Source organism: Conger conger, chromosome 13 (assembly GCF_963514075.1).
Source record: "Conger conger chromosome 13, fConCon1.1, whole genome shotgun sequence".
Classification (NCBI taxonomy): Eukaryota; Metazoa; Chordata; class Actinopteri; order Anguilliformes; family Congridae; genus Conger; species Conger conger.
The window spans coordinates 26,945,832-26,962,710 of record NC_083772.1 but is presented as its reverse complement, the minus strand read 5'-3'; the positions used below and the strand labels follow the sequence as shown (position 1 = coordinate 26,962,710).

General features: G+C 39.6%; 1 protein-coding gene across 1 annotated transcript; it reads left to right on the top strand.

Moving 5' to 3' along the window:
• The first annotated feature begins 263 nt into the window (after positions 1-263).
• On the top strand, positions 264-16,799 carry LOC133107858 (lysosomal amino acid transporter 1 homolog). Its single transcript, XM_061217110.1, has 8 exons — positions 264-424; positions 1,011-1,413; positions 3,735-3,864; positions 8,936-9,023; positions 11,038-11,147; positions 11,710-11,805; positions 12,498-12,683; positions 12,818-16,799. Exons 2-8 carry the CDS (start codon positions 1,214-1,216, stop codon positions 12,929-12,931), a joined length of 924 nt encoding a protein of 307 aa, XP_061073094.1. The 5' UTR covers positions 264-424; positions 1,011-1,213; the 3' UTR covers positions 12,932-16,799.
• Positions 16,800-16,879: the final 80 nt, after the last annotated feature.

The window sequence follows — 16,879 nt, the reverse complement described above, 5'->3', positions numbered from 1 at the left end:
GAGGAAATCAGGAAGGGGACAACTATTTCTGCATGGCACTCGTAGCTATCATCAAGCTGGCTGCAACTGAATATGTTGTTTTGTTTTATTATACTGTTATCATCCTGATCTTGATTGTTATCTTCTGCGTCAGTAGGTTGTTTTTTGTACGCGAAAAAACGCGTTTCTTTGTAGCCAAGACGGTGCTGTTTGTCCCTCTTCTGTCGTGGTATTCTGCCGTCCAAAACAAGGAAATACATTTAGCCATTCGCTTGTGTGTCGCTTATTGACCTGACATACCAGTCCCTTGAAGTTAGGTGACTGGAAGCTATTTTTTTTGCTGTCGAATGGTGCATTTTGATTTCTGAAATAGCGTCATCTCAGGCAGAATGGGAAACCTTTGTGTAAACATTCAGAGGAAAACAAACCGGCGGCTCACGGCAAGGTGAGAATAGGAAAAGACAAGTTTTATTCTGGCAGTATTCAAACAAAACCAGAAGCCCAGTAGCCAATCTGGGCCTTTATGATCTTTCCGTTCCATCTAATCGTACCTCAACTCGTATACTTTTAATGCGTGATTATTATTGCATAATTGCGGGTTTGGAAGCCATTTGGCACTAACGTTAGCTGAATTAGCTCCTTTCACAAATCGAGCAGCGTCTTATTTTGCTGCCAAATTGGCGTGTTGCTTAACTGTTAGCTATGTGAAACTTGAGTGCTATCGCTACGGCAATTAGAAAACTAATTGTTCTGAATACCAAATTGTTTTACTATACTATAAAGTCGGTTAAATTGGTCAAGATTACTTGAAATGTGTATTTGTTCGAATGTGTTTGAACGTTAACGTTAGCTAACATTATGTGGAAGGCTTGTCATCGTTCCCGACAAGATTATCAATGCAGTTAGCAAGTTTATCTGCGATTTCTCCTTTTGGGGGAAAGTCAATTAACAACTTGTTAGATTATATAGTTAATATGTGATCAGTGTTGAGTCGGACCTTATATTTGCTCAAGGTGTTTTTGTTTTCCTAGACCTGATAAATGACAGCAGCCTAAGAAGAAACGCCACGCGTCTGTCTGTGGTCGAAGGCGTGGTGCGCAGAAGATTAACTTGAAAGGTTGCATCTCATCAATTGGAGAGCCCACATGTACGGGGGAACAGAGATAGGTGGCAGCTGAGCAACGAGGAACCATCGAAGCTCTTTAGACGGAGAGATCTGCTGTCGTTCACCTCAATGGCCCATGTTCGCTATCCGGAGGAAAGGCCCGTCGATGTGGCCACCAATCTGTCTTCGGTGCTTGGCCAGCCACTATGCGTCAACGGGACCCCTTGGATTTTGTATCTATTTGAGGAATGCGTCGAAAATGTTTGGGAATACTCAAGCGTCGTCATTGGTCTCATCTCAATGTTTTGCTTCTTGTTATCCACTCTGCCGTAAGTAGTCGTACTGTAGCTGTTACTAGTTCCCAGCTGTTTGATTGAAATTATGTTGGGTTAAAACCAACCTAACAAAACAAGCAAAGTAAACGTTTGATAAGCTACCGCAAATCACCTGGAATTGGACTAATAACTCTCCTGATTGTAATGCGTTTGGCTTCATTATATCATTTGTACAATGCAGTGCATCTGATACTTGTTACTCACCGTGTTCCGAACACAAAGTTAGCTCAGCATACAGTGTCATGGTATTGGTGTTCCCCTGTGTCTGTATGGTGGGGAAGCTGTTGCAGGTGAGGCAAGTTTATACGGCTCAGCCAGAAGTGTTCCTAATTATTCGTGCACGTACAAACATGATTTTATATAGTCGTTATCAGTTTGTAAACAGAAAGATGTAATCCCTTAAATATTGCCCAGTTGGACATACAATTGTATTTTCTTGACACAAACTTAAAAATGACATACCTAAAATAAAGTCGTTATTATGAACCCTTTTGACTACAGGCATAATCCTGGTCTCTTCTAAAAGGTAACCATTTGGGGATTGTTTTACAAGAGTCAGAATTGCTCCAATGTTACTGAAACAAAGTTACAGAAGCTCAAACACAGTGAAAGTGGAAGTTTTTCCTCTCTGAAAAGATTTTCAGATTTTTCACTGGATACAGATTATTGTTGCTGTGGCATGTGCGCTTAGAAAAACAATGGAGCTAAGTCACAACACTGGACAAATCCACTTTCAGATTTGAGGATAATATCACCAAAAATTGTTTTTTTTGTAATTATGTCTAGGCAGTTTTCCAAAAAGGTCATTTGGAGGTTCCACAAGGACACATGGAGCTGGATACATGGATGGATATTATAGGTCTTATGAGGTGTAAAATTCTGGCTTTTGCTTACTCAAGTATACTTCCTTAGAAATATTCAATGAGATGGGGAACTTGGAACTTCCAATGGAAGTCCTCTATTTAGACGTAGCATCGCTGAACACATTTTATTTTGTTATAAAACTTCAACCTTTTTTGGCATAAAATCTCAAGAACTGTTTTTCATGAAGCGCAACTGACTTATTGAAAATGCTAGTTTCATTGCATACAAGTCTAACAAGTTATACACCATTGCAAACATACTGTCATTAGCTCAAATATTTTTTTAGTCGTCACTTCAATAACATGCCCTTAGTCACATTTTCTATGCAACTACATTACAAATACTGTTCAGAGACGGTTTTATTTGGCTCATGTTTGAGAGAGCCTATACAAAACGTAGATGATAGCTTTTCTATGTACAATAACTTTTGTAGAAGTATACAATGGCAAAACAGACAACAATGATAATAGCTCCAGAGAAATAAAAAGTAAACATTGGACATTCAATCAACGTTTCTCAATTTCCACATTTTTATAATGAGTAACTATTATGCATTTGGTCCGCTGTACACTTGTTGTGACAAGGACACTGACATTACCTTATTTCTTGTAGTATGTGGATTTCCAAAATGCAGAGAAGTTAAGGTTCCCCCACACTTGTTTTACCACCCACATGTTACAAAGTGAGGACCTGTTGTCGCTAAAGCAATGTCATGTTAAAATAGGTTATACAGATAGAATCGTGAGTTTTAACGCTTTCAAACGGTATATCGTGTTACCCTAGTGATTGAAAATTTCAGGCTGAAAAAAAGAATGAATGCAAAAAAAACGTCACTGGCACACCCCTGGGCCGGTGAGACTTAAGGGCTTCATAGAGATTTGCCTGCATTACAGTGCGAAACAGTAGTTGTGCTTCAGGTGCTGTTGGGAACATTTTAAGCTAACACTGTCTTCCAGACACTGGGAAGTTGTGTAATTATTTGCAGTTTTCTCTATAATTATTGGTCAAATTAATATGGATCCAAGTGTTTTAGTGTCAAACTAAATTCCTCAGGAAAAAACTACCATTGAACATACTTTAACTCCGTATTCTGTTTCGAACACAGTGAGTATGTTACGTGATACATTTTTTATTTGTTTTTCCATATCCATGAAAAACTATACATTCATAATTAAAATGACTTCTAGATTAATTCTCTAGCTCATGAAGTTGTTGCCTACTTAGGTTAATTTGGAATGTCAGTGTAAACTCTACACCCAGATTTGCTTAAACCCTTTCTTTTGTTCAATGGATTCCAGTTCTCATTATTTCATTAAAAACAATGCCACCTTTAAAAACAGGATATTAAAGATTACATTGCATTTAGCTTAGGTTTTCACAGTTGTAGAAATACATTGGCTAATTCTCATCTCACTCCCGCTCCCCATGATGATTCTTGAATTTGTCTTCAGTCAGGTCTACGAGGCCTACAGAAACGGGAAGGTAGAGGAGGCCATGTCTTTCGGTTTCTTGCTCTTCTTATTGAGTGGAGATCTCAGCAACTTCACTGGCTGTTACCTGACCAACCAACTTCCCATTCAGGTTGGTAGAACTGCATGGTAAAAACAAATGTAGTTGTGGGAAAAGGTCAAATGAAGCTTTATGAAGTATATACGGTACCAGTCAAAAGTTTGGACCCACCTTGCCTTTTTCTACTTTTTCTGATTAATGTTTTATTTCCTCTTTTTGTCATCAAATTCACACGTGGTTAAAATACAAATTATCAGCTTTTATTAAATAATATTTTTATACATTTTGGTTTCACCATATAGAAATTCTAGCAATTGTATACATAGCCCCCATTTCAATCTTTAACAAAAACATTAACATAAAGTGTACAATAGAATAGTCATGTTTTGTATTGGTTGTTTTATGCCATGACTTCCTGAAGTATGTGACCTATCAACATTCAGCTGTAAATTACACTGTTATAGTATGAGACACATTTTGTCTTAAATGGTTTTAAGTCATTCAGGGTCTGAGGTATCAAACCAGCCTCAAGCCACCATGCTGCCAGTAGATCTGTTGTAGATTTCTTCAAGGGTTGTTTCTCCAGAACTATTTTTCCATTGAGCTCAACAGGAAAATTAGTCAGGGGAAACAACCCTGTGTTGTATCTACTGCAGGTCTGGCAGCAGCACAATGGTTCAGGCTCATTTGATACCTCAGACCCTTGATGACTTAAAGCCTTTTAGCCAACAAATGTGCTCCATAGTGTATTGGTGTAATTTACAGCTGAATCTAGTCCCACCCCCCCTTCCCCCCAATTCCCATAGAGATCCATTCAAATACAAAGAGGTTTTGGTATTGCTTGTAAGACAAACTGAAAGTGAGATATCCAGACTATGGTAATGTTGATGGGGCACAGACATTAGGAAGTCATGGCATACAACGGATATGCAGTCAAATACAAAACATGAAAATACAAAAGCTTTTTATTTGACATCATTTGAATTTGTCTCAAACATTGAAATGGAGCGGCTATATCTAAAAAGTGTTATTAAAATTACAAAAGCTTTAATGTTATATTTCCTTGGTTTGTCATTAATCAAAGGGTAAGATGCGTCTAATTTTGACTGGTCCTCTACATGTCTAGTTTTATTGCTCTATAATTAATTATTTTTAGTTTTTTTGGGGTTTTTTTCTGTAGTACCTTTCCAATCAACTTGTGATGGTTCCATTTCAATATCATTTATATTTACCTCTGTTCTCATTTGGCTTAAAACTGAGTCTAAACTCTGAAAAGCAGTTAAAAGAAGCAAGACATGATTTCAAATCCCACAATGCAACGATTAGCCTGTTGGGCATTTACAGTTCAAATAAATAGCAGTGCGTTAAAAAAAGTGAATAAAGTGAAAATATTTTTTTAATAGCTTTTAGTTCAATATTTCAAATGTAGTGGAAACATTACACATTCAATTCCAAATCAGAGCATTATCAAAGCAAAGCAAAGCAAATGATCAAGTCTGCGTTATTCTTTTGCAGAAAGCAAAGAAAAGGAATATTAATCTGTTCAAAAAAATGGCAGTGTCGGCATTTTTCTCTTCAAACTCTCTTCAAATTGTATAAACTGAAGAAATCTTTCAAAATTTAACTTCAAGTTAAATTACTGCATTTTTAATGTTACCCCACACGTTTTCAATGAGGTTGAGATTGGGGGATTGAGCTGGCCACTCCCAGTAATCCCACTAATTCCAGGGGCATTTCCTCTTTGGCATACGGCAACATAATCTCTTCAAGTATTTTGATGTATTCAAACTGATCCATGATCCCTGGCATACGAACCCAACACTGTAGTATGAAAAACATGATATGCTTCACTGTCTTCACAGTGTACTGTGGCTTGAATTCAGTACCCGGGGGTCGTCTGACGTACTGTCTATGACCATTAGACCAATATTTTCCCTCATCGGTCCACAGAATGTTACACCCTTTCTCTTTGTGCCAATCAATGTTTTCCTTGACAAATTTTAACCGATTCTGCACATGCCCTTTTTTCAACAATGGTGCTTTACTAATAGCTTAGCTGTGATAAAATGTCTTCTGACTGTAACAGCTGTAAGCTAGTCATAAGTAACATTTGGTCTCATGCGCAGGTCAGCTTGCTGACTTCCCCCTCCTTGAGCATACATTGTTAGCCCCCACCGTTGGCACACATGCCTGTGGGGGAGAGCTAGAGAAGGATTCTTAGAGGCGCCTTCTTGGGCCCTGGGGGCCCCCCTTTTCTCTCACATTCCTGACAGGTTAGAGCACAGGAATATTGGAGATGGTATAAAGATGTTTCATGATAATCCCAGGTCAGAATATAGTAATGTTTGGTGTTATTCTGATTGGTTCAGTGCGACTGGTGTAATGGTCTAGTTTTTGTAACAGTCTACCTTTGATAGCATAACCATTCAGGAGCCGAGGGGAAACTGGGCAAAAGCTGTCTCTGTAGAAGCCATGTGTTTTAGCCCCCTGCCTGGTGGGCCTGGCTGTAAATTATAGATGGGTGACTCACTTTTAGGGTCAAGAACTAAGGCCTGGATTTCGGAGATGAGGAGAAGAAACCAAGCAATCTGGGGTTGTGTCTCCTTTCCTTTCATTCACCCAAATCAGGTTTATCCAAAAGGTATATTACCATGAGAGGCACAAATACATATTTACAGCATAATGCAGTTATCATGAAAACTCCCAACTACAGCATTCATAGATATGATGGGGCGGCCTGTAGCGTAGTGGTTAAGGTCAGGAAGGGTTGCCATTTGTGAGGGGCCTGAGAGCTGGGGTTTCAATGTTGTTTAGACTACCTGTTGGGGAGTTAAGATGTATGAGTGGTCCAAGGCCAGTTGGGTCATGGGAAAAGAATCCTCCAGAACATTGGTAACCTCCCTGTGACCCCATACCTGGTCACTTCCAAGGGGGAAGACTCCGGACAATGCCACAGTGCCCTCATTTGGGCACTGCTGCCATTACACCGGTGACTGTTCTCCTAGATTAAATATTCAAAACCGCTATTAAGATAGTAAATAGACCCAGTAAAACCTTGAAAACATTGCCCATGTGATCCTTGTATTATTGCATTAAGTCTTATGTAATGGTAACAGGAATTGCATGTAAAATGGATAATCAGGAGGGAAGTTTCATGATAACTGCAACATAATAAAACATAAGGGTAATCTGTTTGGTATGGATGTGATCTGGTAAAATACATTTCATACCAAATGGAGTTCAGTAACTCGAGGGAAAACCTACACGTCCTCTCCTGGTAATCATCTCATTTTCCCTACTCAACAACCCCCAAGGCTGGGGGTCTAAATTCCAGATTTGACCACCCCTCCAGGTTGATTTATGGCACTGCCGCCTGGTTTCAAACGTATGATTTGGCATAAAAGCAAGGGAGACAGACCAATCTGGGAAGATCGTATTCGACTTCCCACACAGCATATTGTACGTGTATGTAAGTATCAGGAAGATCGTATTCGACTTCCCACACAACATGTCTTGTGTATGTATGTATGTATGTATGTGTAGCAGCGGAAGATCGTATTTGACTTTCCACACGGCATATTCTATACTCTGTTTGTGTGTAGTCCAAGCAGGCTAGGTATAATTATTTACTCTATCTCTATTCTTAATTTGTGTATTTTGTAATTGATTCTGATATTCTAAAGCTAATAACCTACCTGTCTGCGAATAAACTATTTTGTTTGTAACTTGCGTGATCTCCATGACTCTAATTCATCTTGTACCTTTTCAGTCTAAATTACAACTGAATACTCAGGGGGAAATGGTGGCTAGAGACCGACCGATCGGCGGTACACCTGTGGTAGTTCTAAGCTGTGAGGCCAGCAAGTTTCTGCCAATTAAAGGGTCGGTGACACACGGCTCTTGTGATTTGGTGCGAAGGGAACCCATGGGCGTTACGGCGCTGGTTCCTGCTAAATTAGCTCTAAGGAGCCCAGACAATGCTACGCCTACCTGGGCTCGCAACTATCATGGCAGGTTTGCATGTATTGTGTTGACTGGACCCTCAGCCTCTGAGTTCTCCACCGAACTGAGATTTCAGCAGTAATGCTAATCCCGGGAGCATCTATTGAGTAATGATGGCGCAGGTACGAGTCAAGTGTACTCACTCCCGAGGTCCGCGTAAGTTACAAACCCAAATTTCTAAATTATATTTTAAATGGAGTCAGATAAACGAGTAAAACTATAGTAACCACTAAGCGTACAATACGGCCCCGTTTGAGAACGGAGAATATGAAGAATTTTACTGATCCGTTTCTGGCCAGCTGTAAGCGGGATATGGGGCAGGTCAATCCGTATCCGACCCATGGCAATGGACCCAGTATATTCTTAAACATAATAGTGCTCTGTTCTTGTACGGAGGATAATAATTAACCCTACTAATGTTCTCCCAGCAACGCCAGAAGGACAACGCAAAACCCCCTTCGGCTCCCGCTAAATTCCGTCATTGGGTTAGCGTGGGGTTTTACACAGCACTTACAGGTAGATCATCTTTGATCTGGAGCTGATGAATGACTTCTTTGATCCGTTTTTACAGTAGTTGCTCACGTTCTTCCGCTTGTTTCAGGTTTTTGTTGCCATTTTAAAGCATTTGGGAGCATTTTAGCTGAGCATCCTATAATTTGCTGCACTTCTTTATACGTTTTCCCCTCAACAATTAACTTTTTAATCAAATGACGTTGTTCCTCCGAACATTGTTTGGAACGGCCCATTTTACTTACCAATTCAGAAGGAAATATATTTTATAACACTATTTGAAACATTTGCTTCCCTTCTTCCTTAATAAAGGACAATTAATGAGACCTGTTTTTTCACAGAATGAATGAATTCTTTAATTAAACTCCACACTTATTATTTTGAACACGCCCCTTTCAATGAATAAGTCAATTACTCAGAACAAGGAGTATGCATGTCATGACAGTTGGGTCTGTTGTTTTCCTATTACTTTACTTGTAGCTGTAGTAGTGTATTTGCCATGCAGAAATATCACTACTACTAATAACAGTGGTTCATCAGGTTACTGATGTTGTACTGCTATTTTCTTGAACACAACTGTACAACTGTGTAAATAAAATGTAAAAAATTCTGTCTTGCATATGTGTTCCAGATTGTGACTGCTGTGTTCTACATCTTCACTGATGTCATTCTCGTGTCCCAGTTCCTGTACTACAAGATCAAAAACAGACGTGCTCGAAGTAAGATCATACTGATGACAAACCTGTCTGCCCCAATCTAACTTTGTTCTTATGCACACTTGTGTAGTACAATTCACCTTCTTCTGTCCAAACTCCCACACACCCCCAAAGCATAATTGATCCACCTCCATGCTTCACAGTTGGCCAGGCGTTCTTCTCTACAAAGGCTTCACCCATTACATTACATTACATTACGTGGCATTTAGCAGACGCTCTTATCCAGAGCGACGTACAAAAAAGTGCAAATCAATCACCCTTTTTTCTCCAAACATACAGTGCTGTGCAAAAGTCTTGGGCATGTCTAGAACATTTCTGTAAAAAAATAAGGAAATAAACAGTTTTAAATATAAAAAATATTACTATAAACAGCAGCAAACAGGTAAAAGGTAAATTACATCAGTATTTGTTGTGACAACCATTTGCCTTTTAAAACTGCTTCAGTTATCTTAAGATAACTGTCCTGCGGTTTTATAAGTAAATCAACTGGTTGTACCACACATATTGGAGAACTTGCCACAGTTCTTCTGCCAAAGCTTGCTTCTGGCTCTCCAGGCAATCCCAGACGGCCTCGATCAAGTCTTTATCTGAAAACTGGTATTACTTAATATGTTTCTTTATTTAATGAAATGCAAATATTTCACTGTTACAAATTCTTTTTTTGGAAATATCAGATTTACTCTTTTGTACTGACACTAACGCAGAATGCAAAAAATATGAATCATATAAATAATATAGAAATATCTAAGACTAAATTTATATTTACATAAAGATGCCTAAGACTTTTGCACTGTACTGTACCTTATTATAAAAGTTCCATTTTGGTTTTGTCAGTCCAAAGCACATTGTTCCAAAAGGCTTCAGGCTTATTCCTTTACCATACTTCAGACACTTAATTTTGTGTTGAGGTCGTTCTTTCTGGAAACTCTGCCAGTAGGTCTTTGTTGTTTAAAGTATGTTGTATTGTTGTCCTGTGAATAGCTAGACCTGTGTCTGCTACTTTTTGCTGCAGCGATGTGTGGGTTCTTATGAGCATTTCTCACCAGGTCTCGGGCCATTCTATCTGAAATCTTTCTTGGTCTTCCAAACCTTGCCTTGACTTCAACTGTTCCATTTATCTTCCATTTTCTAATAATGTTTCTGACAGTGGAAATAGGTAATAAATTTTGAGAGTTTTTGTCGTCTTCTCCTTCTTGGTGGAAATGAACCATCTTCATTCTGAAATCCTTGGGCAACCCATGGTTGTTAACACCAGACAAAATGAGCAACTGCAGTTGGATACTTTAGAAGGCATGGAGTTACAGAATATAAAGTTCAGCCCTGGAATTATTTTGAAATTGAGGCAAATCTTTAACAGCAAAGTTAAAACACCTGTTTAGTGCATTGAATATCTTCACTGCATGTGGCGATATCCATGTATCTAGTGCCATGTAAAAGTTTCTCCAGCACAGGACACAATCTGTGGATAATCCAGCTGTGGTGGCAGTTGTCGTTTGAAGTAAAAACCAAATGCGAGAAACGTTGCAATGGTTTTGACAATTGCTGAGTCAGAATGAGAACATTGTGTTCTCATCACTCTTACTCACTCACTCTGGGTATATTGTATACATTCAGTACTCGCGTCTGGGACCCCCTGGAAACGAGATCCAACAGACCGAGAGGGGCCTTTAAGTTGAAAGTGTACCTGGCGGAATTTTAGTTGGACTTAGCCCTTCATTTATATCCAACGGTGGTAGCAACACCCTGGACCTTAGTAAATACCTGGAATTGTTCCCTGAAGCAGGGAACCTAACCTTAATTTTATTTGGTCAAAATACAACTGTATACCTGAGTTTAGGTTCTTGCTATTGATAAAAGTTGCTGCTAGCATCTCTGAATCTCGCCGCTTAGGAGCAGAACATACAATAGTGCTGGTGCTGTTGTCCACTGAGATGACCACTGCGAATACTGTATATTGTTGAGCAAGCCGGGGTCACTAAGGTTTCCAGAGTGTAATGTGCAGCTGACTGTCTTCCAGAAAACCCCTTCCTGAAGTGGATCTGTTTCTTGTGGTGTGGAGCTGCCACCATGGGCTGCATGGTGCTCCCAAAGCTGATTGAAGACCGCAAAGTCAATACTGTTGAACCGGTGAGGAGTCTGTTGAGTCTGCTTTGGTTAATGTGTTTTGCAGTGGAGGGATGGCATCTGCAGTGAGTGGCTCATTCCCTCTAGGCTTTTGGTGCGAGCACATAATGCGTTGTGCTTGCAGCAACATGTTTTAAATCCTGTAAAATTGATGATGATGGGGCACTATGCTGTACACTCGTACCAAGAATGCAAACTGTAGTATTTAATGTTGAGTTACTAGTTCGATGTCTATTCCTGGAAGAAAGGGTGGGGGTTTATCTCCTCTCTGAACCCCTAACTCTTTTGTCCCAAAGATTTCATAGAAGGCTCCATATTTGGTAAGAAATACCTTTATATGTTCATTCTTTTGTAGTAACAAATGGCATGTAGTGTAGTCATAAACCCAGGAACTATATACATATTGCTGTCTTCCCTTGAGTACTGAATTAAGCCTTAGTTTCGGTTGACTGATAAGTTTGTTGTCCTTTTGGAAATTCATCATGTACCATACTTAAAAAGCCAGTGTGAGAAACTGATGAATTTGAAATCCGTGAAGAATAACAATGAAATTGTTGTTTTACAGAATCCATTGAACAGCGTTGCGATCTCTGGCTATGTCTGTGGATACCTAGCCTCCATATTTTACCTGGCCTCACGTCTTCCCCAGCTCCACAAAAACGTATGTGTGACTGTTTCCAGCCGTGCTGAAAAAGGGGGGAGAGATGTCATTTTCCTAAATCATTAATGAGTAACAGGCCGCGAAACACAATGGAGTTCTGTGTCTTGTAATGTTATACCAAGCACTGTGACTCCTGCCGAGAAGCACTTCACTGCTGCCTGATTCTCATGCCTCCATGATGGGGCCTCTTGTGTCTCTCCCTTCTTTTCTCCAAATCAAATCCATCAGTCGCTTTGAGCAACATTCTTTAATATGCATAAATGCAGCCATTTAGCCAAAATGAGCCATGTGATTCAGTCTGAGTCTGCAATCCATTTTGAGACATTTTGGCGAATGCAAGATTGCATCAGTGCTCCTTGAAAAGTGTCAGCCTGGTTTTAGCATTGCAACTCAATGTGCTTAGGTTTGGTGCAATAGTAATTTAAAAAATTTGCAGGCAACCTGCATTGCATTTAAGGTAGAACATTAGTTTTATATCTATGGAAGTAATTTGGTAAATCTGTAAATGGTTGAATGTTAATGTTGTGCACTCCTTTTTTAACATTTATGCGTGATTATGATTTCTTTCAGCTGCTTTTGTTCTGCAACACTTTCATTTCTAAAGCAGCCTGGCCAAGTACTCATCCTTTATTCATTTGTACAGGTTGGGGGAATGAAACGATAATATCTGGAATGTATTTTCCCTGGTTTAGTTCAAGAGACAGTCAACGGAGGGCACCTCCTATTGGCTGTTTGCTCTGGCTATGCTGGGGAATGGAACCTATGGTCTGAGCCTCATAGTGGTGCTGCCTGCGCTGAAAGGGTCCAAAAGCCTCTTCATCCTGAACCACTTGGCATGGCTAATTGGAAGCCTGGGGGTTCTCTTCCTGGATTTCTTTGTATCCTTTTTGGGGGGGTAAATCCTAATGGAGCCTTATCCTGCACATGTGTCTGCACGTGTGTTCATTCACTGCTCCATTATTGAGCTCATCCATACTTTGGTGTATGTTCCTGAATTAGTGCTTCTTTCCAGATCTCTGCCCAGTTTATCTTGTACAGGAAGCGGAGTCCTTCTTTGCCCAATCACTTTTCCATGAAGAAGGTTCCGGAAGTGGAGCCCCTGCTTTGTGAGGAAGAAGAGGCATGAACGCTGCAGTTTACTGGTCATGTGAAAGTTCCATAACAGTTCCTCTGCATTTACTGTGGAATCTGACTCCACAGAATCGTGGGATAGAACCCTTCACATTGAAATGGGTCATATGAATAGTTCTCCATTAGATACAAGTACAACGCAGCTATCAAATACTGTGTTTCCCCTAGGATTTTGTCCCGCAGCAGTGCATGGGCAATGTTACATTCTCTATTCTGCCATCACTGATCGCACTGACAGCCTAATATCTCTTCGATGAGTTGAATGGTAATATCTCCTCCGTTCCGGCTAGTTGTTGCACAGACTATAAAGTTTAAATGGATACTTGTATTTAATAAGTCTAATGGGTTCGCCACCACCAGACACATAATACTACAGTGTGACAAACTGAACCATTTTATCGGATGGGGGACAAAAAATGTCCCATATATATTTAGGCAATAAATCATGTCAAGGAGTGGTATATAGAAATTTTATGGGGCGACATTGACATTGGCGACATGGAGGTGATAAGAGCAGCCGTCTGGCAGTCGGAGGGTTGCTGGTTTGATCCTGCCCAGTGTGTGCTGAAGTGTCCCTGAGAAAGACACCTAACCCCTAAGTGCTCCTGATGAGCTGGTTGCTGCCTTGCCTGGCAGCCCATTGCCGTTGGTGTGTGAGTACATGGATGAATGGGTGAATGAGAAGCATCAATTGTAAAGCGCTTTGGACAAAGGCGCTATATAAATTCCAACCATTTACCATTTACCACCTAAGGGGCGTTGTTCATTCCAAGGTGGTTGTGAAAAAATTTCTATATTCCACTGCCTGGAGTGAGTTATTGCTTTCATAAAACGGTTGCCAAACATAATAATATAGATGTTATAATATATTATATAGACATAATCCAACTAAAACAGTTTGTATTAACAATTTAAATACAACCACTTCCTTGTCAATTATTATTGTAAGTAGTACCAGGTGGTTGCTATGCAACGTTCGTAAACTCGTAACGTTGTTCTGCCAAACTCGCTAGCTAGTTAGTTTGCAAGCTATCATGAGTGAGCAAATAAGAGTTTATGCCTTTTTGATGTTTATTTATAACATTGTGCAAACACTGAAACTGTTCAACTTTAGTAGGATCACGTTGCGTAGGTCTACTCGGTCTACGCGCTGCTCTGCTTTCTCCGGTCCAGTTTCCATGATTCGGTCACCTTAAAGCTCTCGCACTTCTGCCTGCTCACACATGTCTCTCGCAAATCAAGACCCTCATCGGATAGTTTATGAATCACATGGAAACGGCGGAAGTGTGTAGCTCTGCGTCCCTGCTTGCTTGCAAATTTTGGGCAACACTGTTGCAAGGTGACTGACATGCATCGTCTTACATCTATCTAACGGTTTCTAATTTTGACTCGAATGGCTGCTTCATCGCGGAGTGATACTTGAAATAGAACTGGAAACAAGTATTAGAACGCACAGCAGTGGTATATAGAAAATGTATCTCTACTATGAACCAATCAGATTGCGAGGTTTGTCCTGCCCGTTTTATAATACATTTATAAATACTTAAACGTATTTATTTTTTTAATCTATTAGAAGAGCACAAAATGTACTTGAAATTGCTCCATTAGATGTTTTTTTACAATTCCAGATGTATTTAAAAATGTGTACTTTGGTGACTATTTGTGCCGTTTTATGGTTCTGTCAAACCATGCGTGCTTTGTGCACAGAGAAGAGTCATGTTTGTTCCACGTTGAACCCTCCATTCCACTCCAATCCAGACACAGCAATGGTTATCATCTGTATCTTTTGTAATTGGAGAGATGGCTGCAAAATATCTGGCATTTAAGACATTTCACTTTTTTACTGATGCTTGTGTTGACGTACATGTTGGTGCAATATCACTTTAGAGTGGGGTGCCATGTCATGTTAGTGATGCAAGTACATTTACAGTATACTAGAACACTAAGCAGACAGTGGCCATGTGCAGTATGCATATGGATGTAGATAAGCAATGGGAAGTGACTGTTTACATGGTTCTTTTATTGAAATGAAGAGCCTGAATCAACTCTAATATGAACTATTTCCATATGTCAAATTAGGATTCTATTTGTGTGATTGTTCCTTTAATGCAGGCTTATACCGTTGGACCGCGATAGAGGAGTGAAGTCCACTGTGCCTTGTTGGTCTGTCTATTTTCAGTTTTGTAATTGTGCATACATAGTGTGGCTTGGCATGAGTGTGGCCCTAGTCATAGTTCATAGTCTTCCAAGATGTCCTGTATGCTCCCGTTCCCCAGGAAAGTCTGACAGCCCTGGTGATTTTGGTGTAAATGAAATTAGCAGAGTAATAACAATAAGATGGTTATAATGGTGAAGTATTGGATCAGAGGCCTTGGTGAAATTGGAGTGGCCTTAAGTAGTGGGTGTGAGGAAGTGACTTTTGAGCTCATCCAACTGGTGCAGCGTAAGTCTCAAGTGAAATAGGTGGGTTTGCTGCCATTGAATAGTATTCTGGCAAAGCCGGTGTAACCGGTTTCCTTTCTGCAGTCGTTTTTATACTGACTGTAATTCCTGTACTGTTTTACATTTGGTTTTGAATGGCATTCTGGTGCCAAATATTATGTCCTTGTTACATGCAATGGGCTCCTGAATTATTAGCACTCTTGATAAATATGTGCACAAAATACTGTAAACCTAAAAAATAGTGTAGTGTGTAGACGTGTAGTGTGCTTTTGATTCAATGGAATCAACCAAAGTCTTAAATTTTCCTGTCCCACTTTATGTTAAGTACCTCAAATACCTGTGTACTTATATGGTAACGGAGTAAGTACCAAGTAACTAGTGTCAGTACACACTGATTCATAGTGTCTAGAGCTCTAATACCTGTGTAATTCCGCATACACTCAGTGAGCAATTTATTGGGCGAAGAATTGTGATCTACTGTAAGTGACTTTGACCGTGGAATGATTGTTACTGCCAGACAGGGTGGTTTGAGTATCTCAGAAATTGCTGATCTCCTGTGATTTTCACGCACAACAGTCTCTAGAGTTTGCAGAGAATGGTGCGAAAAAGAAAAACATCCAATGTGTAGCAGTTCTGCATGCAAAAACACACTGTTACTGAGAGCCGTCAGAGGAGAATGGCCCGACTAGTTGAAAGTGACAGTAACGCAAATATCCACGCATTACAACAGTGGTACGCAGAAGAGCGTCTGAACACACAATGCATCAATCCTTGAAGTGGATAGTAGCAGAAAAAATAGCTGTGATAAATAAAGTGGGGTGCAATACTTTGGGCACCCCTGGTTAAAATGTCTGTTACAATTAATCTGTTTGTGATCAAAAGCAAACCTGATAAATGGTACAGAGTTAAACATGAGACCATGTTCCATTATAAATTATTAAAAAGGGAAAAGAGCCTTTTTTCTTTATTTTTACTTTGAGTACCAATCATTTTGGTGCTGACCGTATATAAAATGAGTATCATTCCTTTTGGCTCCAGGTCAATACTTCCATGCTTAAGTGATAGAAACCTCCATTTTAAGTTCATAGAGCAGGACAGCATTGTTTGGCATTGTTTTGTGTATTTATGTTCTGGTGAAATGTAATTATTTTCCTGAAAATTAGGTCAATGGTTTCATACTTGAGCAATTGATCCCTGTATTGTGCATTTGAAATAACCAGATTATATTTATACCCCAGGTTAATTGTACAGTATTTGGTATTTGTATTTTATATTTTTATCTCTGAAAAGCATTACAGTTACTTTATAAACATTTTTTTAATGAAAACTGTTTGCATATGTTTTATTTATCCTTCAGTGCTAAGATATGCCACTTTAATAACATGATAACTGCGAACGAATAAAGTGCAATATACTCAAAACCTCTATTTCTACCGACGGTGTGTCAATTTGTCCTTTTAGTTGTGGATTAGCTGTTTTACACCTTTCTGAAATGACTTGT

Excerpts from the sequence above, each read along its gene's own strand:
- LOC133107858 (XM_061217110.1), top strand. The coding sequence starts at position 1,214 with ATGGCCCATGTTCGCTATCCGGAGGAAAGGCCCGTCGATGTGGCCACC. Across the intron at positions 1,414-3,734 it reads TTCTTGTTATCCACTCTGCC|TCAGGTCTACGAGGCCTACA; the intron begins GTAAGTAGTCGT and ends ATTTGTCTTCAG. Across the intron at positions 3,865-8,935 it reads CCAACCAACTTCCCATTCAG|ATTGTGACTGCTGTGTTCTA; the intron begins GTTGGTAGAACT and ends TATGTGTTCCAG.